The sequence below is a fragment of the Anolis sagrei genome, chromosome 4 (genome assembly GCF_037176765.1).
Source record: "Anolis sagrei isolate rAnoSag1 chromosome 4, rAnoSag1.mat, whole genome shotgun sequence".
Classification (NCBI taxonomy): domain Eukaryota; kingdom Metazoa; phylum Chordata; class Lepidosauria; order Squamata; family Dactyloidae; genus Anolis; species Anolis sagrei.
This window is the reverse complement of record NC_090024.1, coordinates 173,793,696-173,810,248: the sequence shown is the minus strand read 5'-3', so window position 1 is coordinate 173,810,248 and position 16,553 is coordinate 173,793,696. Positions and strand designations below refer to the sequence as shown.

Genomic DNA, 16,553 nt, shown 5'->3' with positions numbered 1-16,553 from the left:
CACTGGCATCTTCTAAATCAAATGACAGCTACAATGTTTCACCACTGCTAAAAACATACTGTTCAGATTTTCAAAACTGCCGTTGCTGATGTCTCAGAAAGGTATTTACCTGCATCTTCTACAGCAGCGATAGCCAACATGGTGCTCTTCAGATGTTTTAGACTGCAATCAAACATTCTCAGAACTGTAGTCCAATAGATGTGGAAAACACCAGGGACAAGCAAAGTAATCCAGTTGCAATTCAGAGGATTTCACCTTCTGAGCACAACGCCTACTCATTATATAGTGCTCTGAAACTGTATTGATAGATATGAATTTCCCTTGCCCAAATTCACATCAGCACCACTCTTTCTCCTCATTAGTCCTCACACCACTTGAGCAGCTCTCATTACTAACACTTTCTCCCCTAATTCATTAGATCAATTTCCATTGAAGAGCAGACAGTGGGGGTAGTGGGTAGAGAAACACCCCTTGGTCTATAGGGAAGTTGCAATCAGACACTCTTTCACCCTGACTCATATTGCTCTCTCTTTCCCACCAAGAGGGATAGGGCCTATCGCTCTCCTTCCTCACCTGACTGGTATTGCAAAGTTACTGTGTGTTTCTGGGCACCACTCCCACACATGCACACCCCCATCTTCCCCTGGTTGATGCTCTTGCAGGGCCTTCAGACACATGTGGGAGTCCTTGAGTGGCAGGAACAGCCCACTTCACCTTCCTCCAATTTGGAGAGTCCTAGCACACTCCTGCTTTTCTTCTGGTGCACAGGTAGCCTGGGCAGCTAGCAGGACTCTTGGGAAAGTAGGACCAAGCTACAATAACCCCTGCCCCTGTGTATGATGGCTATACGTAAAAGCTTCCTCCCATGGAGGCCCCTACATAGCTAAAGAGCCTTACATCAGGTGGGTGGGTTGCTCCAAACTCCTTTCCTCCCCAAAGATAATTTTTGCTTCTGGATGTCCATGCATTCCAACAAATAGCACCCACATTTTTTTAATGTTTCAATCTATCAGAAGTTTTTTAAACAGTATTATACGTAGGTTAGGAAATCAGGTGTTCCCCATAGTAAAAAAAAACAAAACCTCCCAGCTGCCCCAGTTAAGATGGCTAATACTCAGGATCACATGGAGCTATAACTCAAATAACCTGGAGGTCACCAGGTTGGCAAGATGGTATGATTAATGAACTGTAGTGTAAAATCGATAGTCTTTATCTTCCTTTCCATACCCATAACATTTTCAGACTTAAAGTAAGAATTTTCACCTACCTGTGTCTGAAGATCAGAATGTTCTTCTGTGGCTGGAGAAGATATGTCCATTGTTTCTGTCTCATGCGCATTGCTTTCTTCTCCATTTTCCTCTCCTAGAACTTCCTGCAACTCTGCCTAGAGCAAGAATCAGTATAATTGTTGCCACAGAATGTCTACGTCTATTTTAATTCCTCTGTTAAAATGAACCACAGAACAACTATCCAAAGGCACATAACAGAAACAGAATAGGGATTCTGTTGGTTTATTACCCAACTGCTCAACACTCTCCTTTCTTGAACTAGTGGGAGTGGTCTTGAGGTTGGTCTCAGGTTTCTGCAGCTAACAGTGTTAGTGGATTTCAACATCCATGCTGAGACTACTCTATAAAGAGTGACTCAGGACTTCATGGCCTCCAAGGCAACCACAGGCATGCTCTGGACCTTGTGTTCTGTGCTGGATGTGATAATGGTGATCTAAGTATGAATGAACTTTCTCCAGGTTTAGACTCACTAGGACATGGAACCTATGCAGGGATGCAAAACTGATTAGGATACTCCACCCCAGAAGGCTGGTGGATCTGGATGGATTTCTGATCGCCTTTGGGATTTTCTTATCATCTCAGTAGGTGTTTCTTTAAAAGCTCTGGTTGGCCTCTAGAATGGGGAAATGGCCAGGGTGTAAACATAATAGTTCCCAAGCATTCCCTCTTATGGAGTGGAGTCAACTCCCTGATTTTTCAGGTAGTTGGCAGATCAGGTAAGAGACTAGAGCAATGTTGGTGGAAGAACTGGAACAAGTATGGCTGGCTAAAGCCTATTTGAAGGCCTACTCCATGGCAGTGCAGGCAGCTAAATTTTTTTTTCTGGCTACCACTGCACCTGCAAGGAGCCACCCAGAAAAGTTTTTTTTCCAAGTAGTACTCCTGGACAGCGTCAAACTGGAAACACCATCTTCTGCAGTGTGGCTAGGAGAGCTTTGCACATCTAAAGCTTATATGCCAGCTGTGTCTGTTCCTTGAGATGTCAAATTTGGCCAAGGTGGTACATAACTTAGTTACATCCTCTTTGGACTACTGTAACCTGCTCTACTTGGGACTACCTTTGAAAAGTGTTTGGAAACTTCAGCTCCTCCAAAGAGTGGCAACTGGGCTGTTAACTGGAGCAGATTACAGAGACCATTCTATGGTACTACTAAAACAGCTCCACTGGATACCAGTTTGTTTCCAGGCATAATTCAAGATGCTGTTTCTGACCTATAAAGCCCAATATGGCAGACTGTATTTCCCTGTATGAAACTGCCCAGGCCCTGAGATCATCAAGCAAAGCCTTTCCCTCAGTTACATCACTGTTGCAAACACTAGAGAAAGAGGGCCTTCTTGGTGGCTTCCCCAGACTCTGGAACTTCTCCCCTAGAAATGCCAGAATGGCTTCCTCCTTGACCTTCCACTGGTAGGCAAACCCTGTTTTATTCTGATTACTTTGTAAAACAGAACATTTGAAAGATGGATCTGAGTGGACTGAACTGTTTTAAATGGCTTTTATCTTTTAAATTGTGATTTATTTTATAACTGGAGGCTTTAATGGTTTAATACTGTAAATAGTTTAATAATATTTTAATATTCAGTTTCTCTGCGTTTTCAATTATTCTTTTAAATTGTAAGCTACTTCTGTGAGGTAAATGGGACAAATAAATATAATACCAATAGTAATAATAATAATAATTCCACGTATCTCAACTGCTAGCATTCAGTGACAGGCCCTTGAAGTCTCTTACGCTGAAACAAATGCAATTCCTTTTATGTCCAAAGCTACTGCATTTTTCTATAAAGCCAGCATTTAACATGAATAAAGGATCTGTCTTACTTGACAAAGATAAACATAATTTTCAGAGATAGAAAATTGTTATTCCATGAAGCCCTATACACTATTCATGCACAAAGCCACCCCTTATCTAATCAGAATCAGCAAGAAAGCAATTCAATTCAAACCCTGGTGTACAGCTTTTAGAATAGGGACCAGTGTTGTGTATTAATGTTTTACATGCTGAATCATCAGCTAAAGCACATCATTCAAGAGCCAATACACTCCTCAGTTCATAAAAAACTTCTGAAGTTATGTTGTACATACATTTTTTCAGCTATATCTTGTTGAGTAACCTATCACTCGCTAACGATAAGGGAAAAAATCAGGACAAGACCTTACATAACAACATTTTTGCCTGAATTCAGTTAGTGATTAGCAAACTTGAAAACTGACAAATGGGAGAAAACACCCTTCAAAATGACCCCATGATATTTCTGACCTATATTTTATTGATTATGGCATTACATTCACTAACATTTCCCCTTTAGGGATCCATCTTGAAGAATGGAGTTCACAATAGGAGGCAAGCATTGCTAACTTTTTTTCACATGTGAATGGCTTGTTCTTAGGAATGTAGAATCCCTGAGAAAATGGCACACAAAGCTTGATAATCTCTCTGGGTTTGTTTCTAATACTATTTTCCGCTTTGAAGTAGATATACTATAATACATCGTCCTTATATTAAAATAACTTTGATATTCTTACAAAATCAGTAAAACGTATATTGATTTATGCCACTTTATCCTCAAACTTTATAATGCTGTGGCTGAATTTGCTCCACCTACAACACTGAGCGTTAACCTCAGGACATTACATTTCCTTATCACATGGACACATGAGAACAACTTCCTTTCCTCCGCCTTCCCCTCTTCTTTTTCAGTCTGAGGGGGAAAGTCAAAGGGCAAGCAAGGATGGCAGTTGGAATCATAAGAATTCTAGCCTAGTACAAATAAGTAATTGCCCCACAGCAACATATTATACAGAAATACTACAAAGCAACCTTCACTGTAAGTTGTACCCTTCTTTCAACTAAGAAAAACGCCCTTACAAAAGAATCTCATATATACCAAAAGTTCGGTATCTTCCTCCAGACCTTCATCATCATCTTCATTCAGGTCCTTCATGCACTCAGCAGCCATTTTTTCAATATGATCCATGGGCAGAGGGGCTGATAACAACCAAAAGAGAGAAATTCTGAGGTTCAGAGAAAAAATTCTTTAAACGTAAGTCTTATAATTGCTGTAATTAGATACAAGAAATTTGCTTTAGTTTTATCTATTTCTTCTCAGCATAAAAAACTAGGGTGGGATCTACTAACTTCTTTCCTCGCCTTCCTTCTTTAGATATACTAGGAAACTATAGGAAAAACACCTTAGCAATTTAAGATAATCCTTCTCTCAAGATGTTTCAGATTTTCATTCTCACATCCCCAACCAGTGACCATGTTATCTGGAACTGATGAGAGTTATAGTATAAAATAACTGGAGGGAATCAGGCTGGAGATGGCTGATGTGGGAAACAAGGATAGCTGTTAACTCAAACCAATATTTAGCTAATCAACCCCACCTCAAATATCTGATGTTTTGCTTGAAGGCACATGGGAAAATGCTTGAAATGACATATAAATCATTGATATTTATGTCCAAAAAAGAAAGCTAGCAGGAGCCTGTTTTGCATCTTAGTAACAGCAAAAACAGTAAACTTTTTTTTTTAGCAAGGATTTTTTCTGTTATCTAGACTGTCAGGTGGATTACATCCAAGTCAACAAACAAAAAGTCAGGATAACCTTTAATCCGATGTTTAGACTGCCACAATTTCCCCAATAAGGTATAACCTCTAACAAGCACCATCTTTGTGGTGTTCATCTGATATTTCCTGCACCACAGTTATTTAAAACTTCATGAAACAATAATGGCAAAAAACAACCAGAACACAAGTACGTTTAGGTTTCCTTTATGTTCCCTGTATCTTTCTCAACTTCTATCTTCCACGTCTTTTGTGCTACTGAAGGTTTATTTAAAAAAAATATGGAGTAATTTCAATAACAAAGGGCTGTGGCTTGGTTCTCATTTTGAAAAAAGTTGAGATATACATTCAATAAAACAACAACTGGTTGGACCTGGTGTTAAGCTCAGGACGCTGCGGCTTATGGAAAGTAGTGAGGGGAGGGAAAGAAATGTCCTGGCCAAAAATGCAATAGCCCATTAAGAGTGCATTCGGTAAAGAAGGGAATCTAAAACTGAATCCTTTTCAGATTTAGCCTCAAAAGTTACTTCCTAGTCTACTAGCTGGGTTGAAAAATCACTATCAAGTTATTTCCACATGATTCTCTCCTATTACTTTGATCATGAGTTTTAAATCTCATCTATAGATCACCCCTCCTATTTTTACATTATTATCATCTCCTCTCCTCCATCACGCTCTGCCATCTGTTCAATATTTAGTTTCAACTGTTCAATTTGACTCCTATTGCTCAATTCACTGTTTGATACTATAGCTTCCACAAATATTTCAACCTGTTTCTGAATTACTGTAGAAGAACAAAACCAAGCAGCCTCCGGTGAGGAAGACAGGCAAATAGAGAGATACTGAGATTCTCCATGTGCTGCTAAGCTGCACTACCATCACACACAGGCTGTGCTGGGTAGGGCTGATGGAGTGGAAACCCCAAAATTTGAAACATCTTAAGTGGCCTATCTCTGTTACATGCGCTTTCTTCGAGTATGTTTCACTGAACTGCTCTGATCTTACTTCTAAACAGTCATATGTAAAAGGACTCTATGAAACTTTGTTCATGTATGAGGGTTTCATTAATAGTTGTAGGGGGGGAAAGCAACAGTATTGTACAGATGCATTCTCAAAGTAAGTGCTACCAAGTTAAATGGGGTATATGTATCGATAAATCCTTCTCCCTCCCTCTCTATATATAGCCTAAATACAACTTTTTATGTTAAACAGTATTTTTTAGAAAATGAACTTACTTTTTCCTTTAGGTTTTGTTTTCCCAGTAGGCAAGTTTTCTCCAGTGATAGCAGCCAGCTCTGCTTCTAGGTCCTCATCATCCCCAAGATCCAGCATAACCTCTTCAGGATTAAACTCTACAAAAAGTCCAAGCTGAAGCCAGGGGGAGGGTTTCAGTAAAACAGGCAATTTACACTAACAACAACAACATCCATGTTGCACTAATGTCCATATCAAAGCAACTGTTTTTGTTTGTGTTCAGAATTATGGCTTTTCAAACCTCTCTATCCCAGCCATGGTTCAGTTTGCCTGACACAAAAGCAATCTCTCTGAAGTACACCAGAGAAAGAGAAGGGGTAGTGTAGCATTAAATCCTATCTTGTTTTTATATGTAAAAAAATGAGTCAAAATTCCAATCAATGAAGTCTGGTGAAATTGTAAATTCAGACTGCCATGTCATTATAGATTCCCTGCTAAGTTTGTCAAAGCTAGCAAAATAATAGATAATAACAGCTAACAGTAAACATAACAATAAATTGGGTGTTGCTTTCCATGTAAAAGGGAATTCATTTCAAGGTATTTGTTTGTTGGGTTTTCATTTCCCGGGAGACCTACCCTGATAATTTCTGTTTAAAAAGTACAACATATGGATTTGCCAATTAATAATAAAATTGTTATGATAAACAAGTTGAAGCTTTTTCATATATTGTTATTTCTCAAATATGCTGCTGGCTTTTTAACTCCCACATGTAAAATGAATGCAAGAACTACAAAAACTTAGAAGGCATTACTTCATAATGCCAGAAGTTTTATGGTAAGAGGTCTGATTACCTATAACTCAGTTAAATAGAAGTCAAGATAAACCAGCTACAAATGGTTTTGTTGGCAAGATTTGTTCAGAGGGGGCTTGCTTTTGCCTTCCTCTCAGATCCAAAGAATGTGACTGTCTTAAGGTCACCCAATGGGTTTCCATGTCTAAGCAGAATTGCCTTGATATTCTGCATTATAGGGCTGTGTGGAAGGGCCCATAGTCCAATACTCAAACCCCTACACCATACTGGCTCTTCTTAAAATGGGACTGAAATCAATGGTACGGTTTAATTATAAATGATAATACATTATGTTGATTGCAAATGATCTCTTCTGAACATGTCTAATTCTGGGGATAGTTCATAAATTTCTATATATTAAGATACTAAAATATTATGTCCTGTATTTTATTACTTAAGCAGTTTAAGTACATCAAAGGGCTCTTCCACACCACCCAATATTCCAGAATATCAAGGCAGAAAATCCCACAATATCTGCTTTGAACTGGGTTATCAGAGTCCACACTCAGATAATGTGGGATTTTCTGCCTTGATGTTCTGGGATATAGGGCTGTGTGGAAGAGCCCTGAGCCTTGGGCTGCACAAGGTGATCTGTAAGAGTCTTTCCACATTGCCCTTTTATCCCAGGATATGATCCCAGATTATCTGTTTATCCCAGTTTATCTGACAGAGGGGACTCATATATTCCAGTTTAAAGCAGATAATCTGGGACCAGATCTTGGAAAAAAGGGCAATATGGAAGGACCCTAATTAGCTGGATTCTGTGTCACTAGGGAGGTTATCCTAGGCAGAATTTTGGTTCCTCTCCATCCTAAAGACTTTTTATTACTTGCTGTATAGTACAACTCTTGAATCCAAGATTCACAGTGGATACCTGAAACTCTATATTTTTATTATACTTAAGTAAGAAGCATTCCGTAGAATAGAATGAGAGATATTCACAAACACTTATGAGTCTCTTTAGATCATCCAGTGTTATTCTATAGTAAACTTAGGCCAGAACAATACCATAAAGCTGAACTCAAAAGGCCTCAAAACCTCTAGGGAGGAAATGCTTTTTTGAAGCATGAGTAAGTGAAACCATGGGTATTGAGTCTATGGAGAAAGAGACTGGATTAAAAAAAATCTGCCCAATACATCTTTACCAAGCACTTGCAACATAATACTGTATTGAAAGCAGTTGCTGACATAGCAGCATTACTGCCAATATTAGTTCACCATGAAGTATTCCAATTTCGTTCTGAAGGACAGCAGTATCCCCAAACATTTCAGTTATCAGACATTTTCCAGGCATCCAGAAAAGGAAAGCAAATGCTGGCTGCAAGTGAACATTTAATAAAAGAATGACTCATCAGGTCACAAATTGAAAAGATAAAAGTACCTCGCAGTGGATAGACTCCCTAAAAGTCTAAGAAGTCTCTGGCTTAACACCTGCCAGGGTTGACTGAAATTCAAGGAAGCCTGCCTCTATAAAGGGCTGGACACACCTATTTTCAGTCTTCCTGGATCAACATCTGTAATAAGCGCTCATGCACTTGCAACACAGGATACTAAAATTACAGCATTTATCTACTGTTACTGAAGCAAATGGCACAAAATTTCCCACAGTAACTTTGAATCAAAGTAATGAACCTGATGTTGAACTACTGCTCCCAACATCAATTGAGCATGGAATGGGAATCAGAGCCTGGTATCTAGTAAGCGACGGGCTCCCCATTTCTCTAGTAACACAACAAAAATGCTCAAACAGAATGAACAAGGCATTCCAACTTGTCCCAGCATGCTCAGCAGAAAATAGATACCTGTTTTGCAGCAGCTGCAGCCTGACCCTTCACCTGAGGGCTTTTCCTGGGTCTTCTGCCAAGCATTTTGGATTATTAACAGTCTACACAGCCTTCACAGAAGTTACCTACAAACAATGACATGAAGAGACAGTACACAAATATTTACACTTAATATTCGTTCCTTATAGGAGAATATGACAAAACCTGACCAATTTGCTGTCATCCTCTGCTTTAGGTCTCAATTCCATTAGGCAGATGAGCACTTCCCCTCTCTGCCTCTGCTTGGGCATGGGATGATGTGCCACATCTACAGTTAGTGTTGTTGTTATCATTATTATCAACTTTATTTATATCCCACCTTTCTCCCCATAGAATCTTAAGGCAACTTACAATAATCTAATACACTTAATTAAAGTTGAAAATATGACAGACGCAAACATTAAAAAGACAATAAAATATTTGTGAGTGGGTACAAGTTAAAATACAAGAAACACAATTAAAAATTAATTGAAAAACTAAACACTCCCCTCCCCAAATCCCACTCAAAGCCTCCCCAGCAGTGTGTCCCTCATCCTCCCACAAATGCCTGCTGGCAAACAAAGGCCAATAAGGATGGGGCCATCCTGCTCTCTCTTGGGAGGGAGTTCCAAATTCTGGGAGCAAGCACTAAACAGGCCTCTCTTTTGTTCCCAACAAATATGCTTGGGTTGGCAGTGGAACAAAGAAAAGGCCCTTCTCAGACGATCATAAATTTCTAACTGATTTGTGGACAGAGATACGGTTCAAATAACCTGGACCTAAGCTATTCATGAAGTCAAATGTAGAGATGTAGCCCAAAACTCAAGTTTATCCACAAGCCAATTCCCAGACTTGGGAAACCCGCAATAAGAATAACACCAAATTTTGTGGGGAGGGGGCATCAATTAAGGTCTCAAATTTAATTCCAAAATTTAAGGTCTCAAATTTAGTTCCAGAATCTGTCCGAACGTATCTCCCTCTATGAACCATCATGGAAGTTAAGTTATAAGGAGGCCCACCATCTTCGCATGCACAACTGGTAGACACAAGATGTCGCCCCTGGGCTGAGAACAGCGGTATATAAGCAAAGTAAATAAATAAATAAAATAAATAAGAGACAGTGCCTTCTCAGTGATGGCCCCTCGACTGTGGAACTCCCTCCCTAGTGGGATTAGATTCCCCCCTTGCCTCCTATCATTTTGCTAACAAGTGAAAACTTGGCGTTGGGAACAAGCATTTGGCCCAGCATAATTATCCATGCAGTATAGTTGGAATTGTCTTTGGATTGATGAATATGATTATCTGATTATCTGGCTTTGTATATATGCACAATAGTTGTCCTTAGACGCACTTTATTTTATGGGTTGTGCAATGAAATCCTTCCTCATTCTTGGAGCCTCCTCCTTATAAGTTACACTGTCCTATCTCCCAGTGTTTTTAATTTTTTTTGTAATTTTATCCATGCATCTGGCCTTGCCTAGTGAAATTCCTTGTTTTTTTAATGTTTGATTTTATATTGTTGTGTTGTATATTATTTTGATTTTGCATTTTATGTATTTTGCTCGTTTCATTGTGTTTTGTGTTAGATTGCTTGTATTGTATTGATGGGCGTGGCCTCATGTAAGCCGCACCAAGTTCCCCTGGGGGAGATGGAGCAGGGTATAAATAAAGTTTATTATTATTACTGTTTATATATGTTTTAAAGTTGTTTTAAATTGCTGTTTAGTTGCTTCTAATTATTGTTGTTTGGGCATGGAATAATGCCACTTATGTAAGCCGCCATGAGTCCCCTTTGGGGTGAGAAGGGCGGGATATACGTCATAAATAAATAATAAATAAAATTATCAAATTAAACCTTGGAATCCAAACAGTTCAATTTTTTAAAGTTTGTATACTTAGATGTATGGGTGTGCCTTTTTGTTTACCTTGTGACTCTCTTAATAGCTAACTAGCCCTCAATATCTGGTGAGGAATATTACTTTCCTCATCCAAGACTGGAACAGTGGCATCCGAAAGCCATTCCCAAACTCACCCTGGTTAAAATGGTCAAAGTAATAATAATAATAATAATAATAAACTTTATTTATACCCCGCCACCATCTCCCCAAGGGGACTCGGGGTGGCTTACATGAGGCCAAGCCCATCAACACATCAGTAAAAAACACATCAGCAAGCAAATAAAGCAGTACAATTAATATAACTTACATATAAACAATAACACAGAGAATTTAAAAACTTATGGCTGGGCCAGATGTAATAAATTAAAAAATTTAAAATAAACACTGGGCATGAACAGAGGTAGGGTGTACCTAAACAGGAGGGATTTAAAAGATAATGTAGGGAGACCAACCCAACGGGTAGTAAAGTACTTCTGAGGACAATTGCAGAGAATTAATCCGAGCAGGACATTGTTTTCTTATTCAGGGAAGGCACACTGGAACAGCCACGTTTTCAGGCTCCTCCTAAAGACTGCTAATGTGGGAGCTTGTCTGATATCCTTAAGGAGTGAGTTCCAGAGTCAGGGGGCCACCACAGAGAAGGTCCTCTCCCTCGTCCCCACCAATCGTGCTTGCGAAGGGGGTGGGAGCGAGAGCAGGGCCTCTCCAGATGATCGAAAAGATCGCGTGGGTTCGTACACAGAAATGCAGTCATGCAGGTAGGCGGGTCTCCAAACCATTCAGGGCTTTGTAGGTAAGAATGTGCAGCTTAAATTGGGACCGGAAAATGAACGGCAGCCAGTGGAGCTCCTTAAATAAGGGGGGTTGACCGCTCCCTGTAAGTCCTTCCAGTTTGTAACCTGGCTGCCGCCCATTGTACCAATTGAAATTTCCGAGCCATCTTCAAGGGCAGCCCCACATAGAGTGCATTACAGTAATCCAATCTGGAGGTGACTAAGGCGTGGACCACCATGTCATAGTTATTATTATGATATTTATTTATTTATTTATTTCTATCCTGCTTTTCTCCCAGATCAGGACTCAAAAGCAACAAACAAGATGTAAACAAATCATTGCATAGCATAAGAATAAACATAGTCATCAGACCAAAACATTGAGCCATGGCAGATAAAGTAGTGTCAAATTATGTTTGCTCTACAGCAGGCCTGAGCAAACTTGGGCCCTCCAGGTGTTTTGGACTTCAACTCCCACCATTCCTAACAGCCTCAGGCCTCTTCTTTTCCCCCCTCAGCCGTTAAGGCTGTTAGGAATTGTGGGAGTTGAAGTCCAAAACACCTGGAGGGCCCAAGTTTGCCCAGGCCTCATGTACTGTGCACCCTGCCTCTACCAAAGCTTCCAACTTTATTTCCTCAGTTCAAAGTGTGACAAAATTTCTTCACCTTGGCAAAAGTACGCTTTGCACCTAGAAGCCCATTAGGAAAATAAAGAATGTGTTAATTTCCTTTGAGGCTCTTCGATTGTCATTGTATGTTGACATATTCCTTATATTGGGCAACTCTCCTTCATTCCTTTCCTTCCTTCCCTTCGCAGCGCCCATGCAGGCTCTCTGATCACGTCCTGTCACTGGGGTGAGGGCGAGATGACTTGCATGCCTGCCTGCAAACAGCCAGGGACAGAGGCGAGGCCAAAAGGCAGCTGACACGCGTCTGAGGGGGGAGCACGTGCGAATGAGGCCAACCCAGGTTCTAAATGAAGGCGAGGGTGCTTCCCTTGCCAGCTAGAGGGTGGGCTCAGCCCAGCCCAGGTCTGTCTTTCCAGGCCCAGGCCTACCTAGAAGTAGCTAGGTGATGCCTCAGGTTCACTTCACAACAAAACATTGACTGAGGAGGGCGGGGGGGGGGAGCGAAAGGAGGAACAGCAGCAGCAGCCCCTGCCGTTCCTTCCTCCTTTCCCCCCTCCCTCCGCTCCAATCTCCCCAGCAACGGGGCCTCTGCTCAAGACGAAGGCACGCGCTCACCTCAGCCTGCCGCAGCCGTTGGGGTCCGTTGGCGCAGACAGGAAGCCGCGGCTCTCCCACAGAGATATACATACATACACAGAAAGAGAGAGGGAGAAGGGGAGAGAGGCGCGCGCCGTCCCCGCCCACTCCGGCGCTGAGAGGGGGCTGCGCCAAGAGGCCTGGCAACGCGCAGGCGCAAGAGCGCTCTTCAAGTGAGAAGACGGAGAGCGACTGGAAGGAGGCGGAGACATGAGGCGCGGGGGGCGTGGCTACTGAATGAGAGGCATTTTAAAGGGGGCGGGGCTAAAGCTTCTGCTGGGGAAATAGGCCTGGAAATAGCAACTCTTTGGCATACTTCAGGAAGTACTTCAGGAAATAAAGCCCGACTGCTCATTGGAGGGAAAGATATTAGAGGCCAAGATGAAGTACTTTGGCCACATCATGAGAAGGACACAGATACTAAAAGACAAGGGAGTTACGGATGGATGGGAATTTCTCAAGAGTGAAATACTCAAGACGCAATTGCAAACCGTGCCAACAAAGAGAAAAAATAGGACAAGTGCAAAGAAGCCAGAATGGATGTCCAAAGAACTTCTAACTGTGCTAAGACACAAAAGAGACATGCACAAGAAGTGGAAAAAGGGAGAAATCACCAAAGAAGAATTCAAACAAATAGCCAACACCTGTAGGGAAAAGGTCCGCAAGGCTAAAGCACAAAATGAGCTCAGGCTTGCCAGGGACATTAAAAACAATAAAAAGGGCTTCTATTCTTATGTCAGTAGAAAAAGGAAAAACAAGGAGGCGATAGGACCTCTTCGCGGAGAAGATGGGGCAATGCTGACAGGGGATAGGGAAAAGGCAGAACTACTTAATGCCTTCTTTGCCTCGGTCTTCTCACAAAAAGAGAGTCTTCAACCTCAGCAAGATGGAGTGGATGAGGGATTGGAGGACATCCAACCCCAAATTGGGAAAGAAGTCGTCCAGGAATACCTGGCCGCTCTTAATGAGTTCAAGTCCCCAGGGCCAGATCAACTACACCCCAGAGTATTGAAGGAACTAGCGGAAGTCATTTCGGAACCATTGGCAACCATCTTTGAGAGTTCTTGGAGAACGGGAGAAGTTCCAGCAGATTGGAGGAGGGCCAATGTGATCCCAATCTTCAAGAAGGGAAAAAAGGATGACCCAAACAACTACCGTCCGGTCAGCCTCACGTCGATACCGGGCAAGATTCTGGAAAAGATTGTTAAGGAAGCGGTCTGCAAACACTTAGAAACAAATGCAGTCATCGCTAATAGTCAACATGGATTTATCAAAAACAAGTCATGCCAGACTAATCTGATCTCTTTCTTCGATAGAGCTACAAGCTGGGTAGATGCGGGGAATGCCGTGGATGTAGCGTACCTGGATTTCAGTAAGGCCTTCGACAAGGTCCCCCATGACCTTCTGGCAAGGAAACTAGTCCAATGTGGGCTAGGCAAAACTACGGTGAGGTGGATCTGTAATTGGTTAAGTGGACGAACACAGAGAGTGCTCACTAATGTTTCCTCCTCATCTTGGAAAGAAGTGACGAGCGGAGTGCCGCAGGGTTCCGTCCTGGGCCCGGTCCTGTTCAACATCTTTATTAATGACTTAGATGAAGGGATAGAAGGCATGATCATCAAGTTTGCAGATGACACCAAATTGGGAGGGATAGCCAATAGTCCAGAGGACAGGAGCAGAATTCAAAACGATCTTGACAGATTAGAGAGATGGGCCAAAACTAACAAAATGAAGTTCAACAGTGACAAATGCAAGATACTCCACTTTGGGAGAAAAAATGAAATGCAAAGATACAGAATGGGGGACGCCTGGCTCGAGAGCAGTACGTGTGAAAAAGATCTTGGAGTCCTCGTGGACAACAAGTTAAACATGAGCCAACAATGTGATGTGGCGGCAAAAAAAGCCAATGGGATTTTGGCCTGCATCAATAGGAGCATAGTGTCTAGATCTAAGGAAGTAATGCTACCCCTCTATTCTGCTTTGGTTAGACCACATCTGGAATACTGTGTCCAATTCTGGGCACCACAATTCAAGAGAGATATTGACAAGCTGGAATGTGTCCAGAGGAGGGCGACTAAAATGATCAAGGGTCTGGAGAACAAGCCCTATGAGGAGCGGCTTAGGGAACTGGGCATGTTTAGCCTGAAGAAGAGGAGGCTGAGAGGAGATATGATAGCCATGTATAAATATGTGAGAGGAAGCCACAGGGAGGAGGGAGCAAGCTTGTTTTCTGCTTCCCTGGAGACTAGGACGCGGAACAATGGCTTCAAACTACAAGAGAGGAGATTCCATCTGAACATTAGGAAGAACTTCCTGACTGTGAGAGCCGTTCAGCAGTGGAACTCTCTGCCCCGGAGTGTGGTGGAGGCTCCTTCTTTGGAAGCTTTTAAGCAGAGGCTGGATGGCCATTTGTCAGGGGTGATTTGAATGCAATATTCCTGCTTCTTGGCAGGGGGTTGGACTGGATGGCCCATGTGGTCTCTTCCAACTCTATGATTCTATGATTCTATAAGACAGCAAAGCTTAGAGAAAACAATGATGCTGGGGAAAATGGAAGGAAAAAGGAAGAGGGGCCGACCAAGGGCAACGTGGATGGATGGAATCCTTGAAGTGACTGGCTTGACCTTGAAGGAGCTGGGGGTGGTGACGGCCGACAGGGAGCTATGGCGTGAGCTGGTCCATGAGATCATGAAGAGTCAGAAACGACTGAACAAATAAACAACAACAAAGTGGTTACTAATTACTAAATGAAGGTGAGGGTGCTTGCCAGTTAGAGGGTGTCTTTCCAGGCCCAGGCCTACCTAGAAGAAGAACAACAAACTCTTTGGCAAGACACATCATGCAACGTCCAGGGCTTGATGAATCCAAGGCCGGAGTTAAAATTGCTGGAAGAAACATTAACAGCCTTCAATATGCAGTTGACACCACCTTGATGACTGAAAGCAAGGAGGAGCTGAGGAGCCTTCTAATCAAGGTGAAAGTGCAAAAACTGGGTTGCAGTTAAACATTAAAAAATCTCAAGATTATGTCAACCAGACTGATTGATAACTGCCAAATAGAGGGAGAAAATGTGGAGGCAGTGACAGACTTTGTATTTCTAGGTGCAAAGATTACTGCAGACGCAGACTGCAGCCATGAAATCAGAAGACGTTTACTTCTTGGGAGGGGAACAATCACCAATCTCAATAAAATAGTGAAGGATAGAGACATTACACTGGCAACGAAGATCCGCATAGTTAGAGCAATGGTATTTCCCATAGCAACCTATGGATGCGAGAGCTGGACCATAAGGAAGGCCGAGCGAAGAAAGATAGACGCTTTTGAACTGTGGTGCTGGAGGAAAGTTCTGAAAGTGACTTGGACCACAAGAAGATCAAACCAGTCCATACTCCAGGAAATAAAGCCCGACTGCTCATTGGAGGGAAGGATATTAAGAGGCCAAGATGAAGTACTTTGGCCACATGAGAAGACAGGAAAGCTTGGAGAAGCTAATGATGCTGGGGGGAAATGGAAGGAAAAAGGAAGAGGGACCAACCAAGGGCAAGATGGATGGATGGTTATGCTCACCTACACATTAATAAAGAAATCAAATTGACATTGTTTCCTGTTTTTGAGCCCTACTGTGATAATCATGATGTCAAAAAAGGCATGTGATGTTGAGTATCATAATTATGAAAAGCTATCAGCTAAATCTGAAAACTGCAACTAAATTAGCATAAATGTTGCTCTCTAAGTCTAAGCAAAAGATGTACATTGCCATCTAGTGACCATCAATGGAGTATACAATGTTTAAGTTTAGTTTAAAGATAGAAAGTCAAAGCATGATTTCAGGAGTGGAACTACCCCAGATTTCTGCCTTCCTAATCGGCTTGTCATATTTTAATTAGAAAACTAATATTAGTGGTTTGCTTCC

General features: G+C 41.8%; 1 protein-coding gene across 1 annotated transcript in view; it reads right to left on the bottom strand.

The window, feature by feature from the left end:
* CC2D1B (coiled-coil and C2 domain containing 1B) overlaps positions 1 to 12,795 on the bottom strand; it is a 42,762-nt gene extending 29,967 nt beyond the window's left edge. The window contains exons 1-5 of the mRNA XM_060773507.2: positions 12,620 to 12,795; positions 8,705 to 8,811; positions 6,093 to 6,225; positions 4,179 to 4,279; positions 1,268 to 1,384 (exon numbers count right to left, since the gene is read on the bottom strand). Coding sequence (XP_060629490.2) covers positions 1,268 to 1,384; positions 4,179 to 4,279; positions 6,093 to 6,225; positions 8,705 to 8,770 — 417 coding nt within the window. The 5' untranslated portion in view covers positions 8,771 to 8,811; positions 12,620 to 12,795. The remainder of the gene's footprint in view (positions 1 to 1,267; positions 1,385 to 4,178; positions 4,280 to 6,092; positions 6,226 to 8,704; positions 8,812 to 12,619) is intronic.
* Positions 12,796 to 16,553: the final 3,758 nt, after the last annotated feature.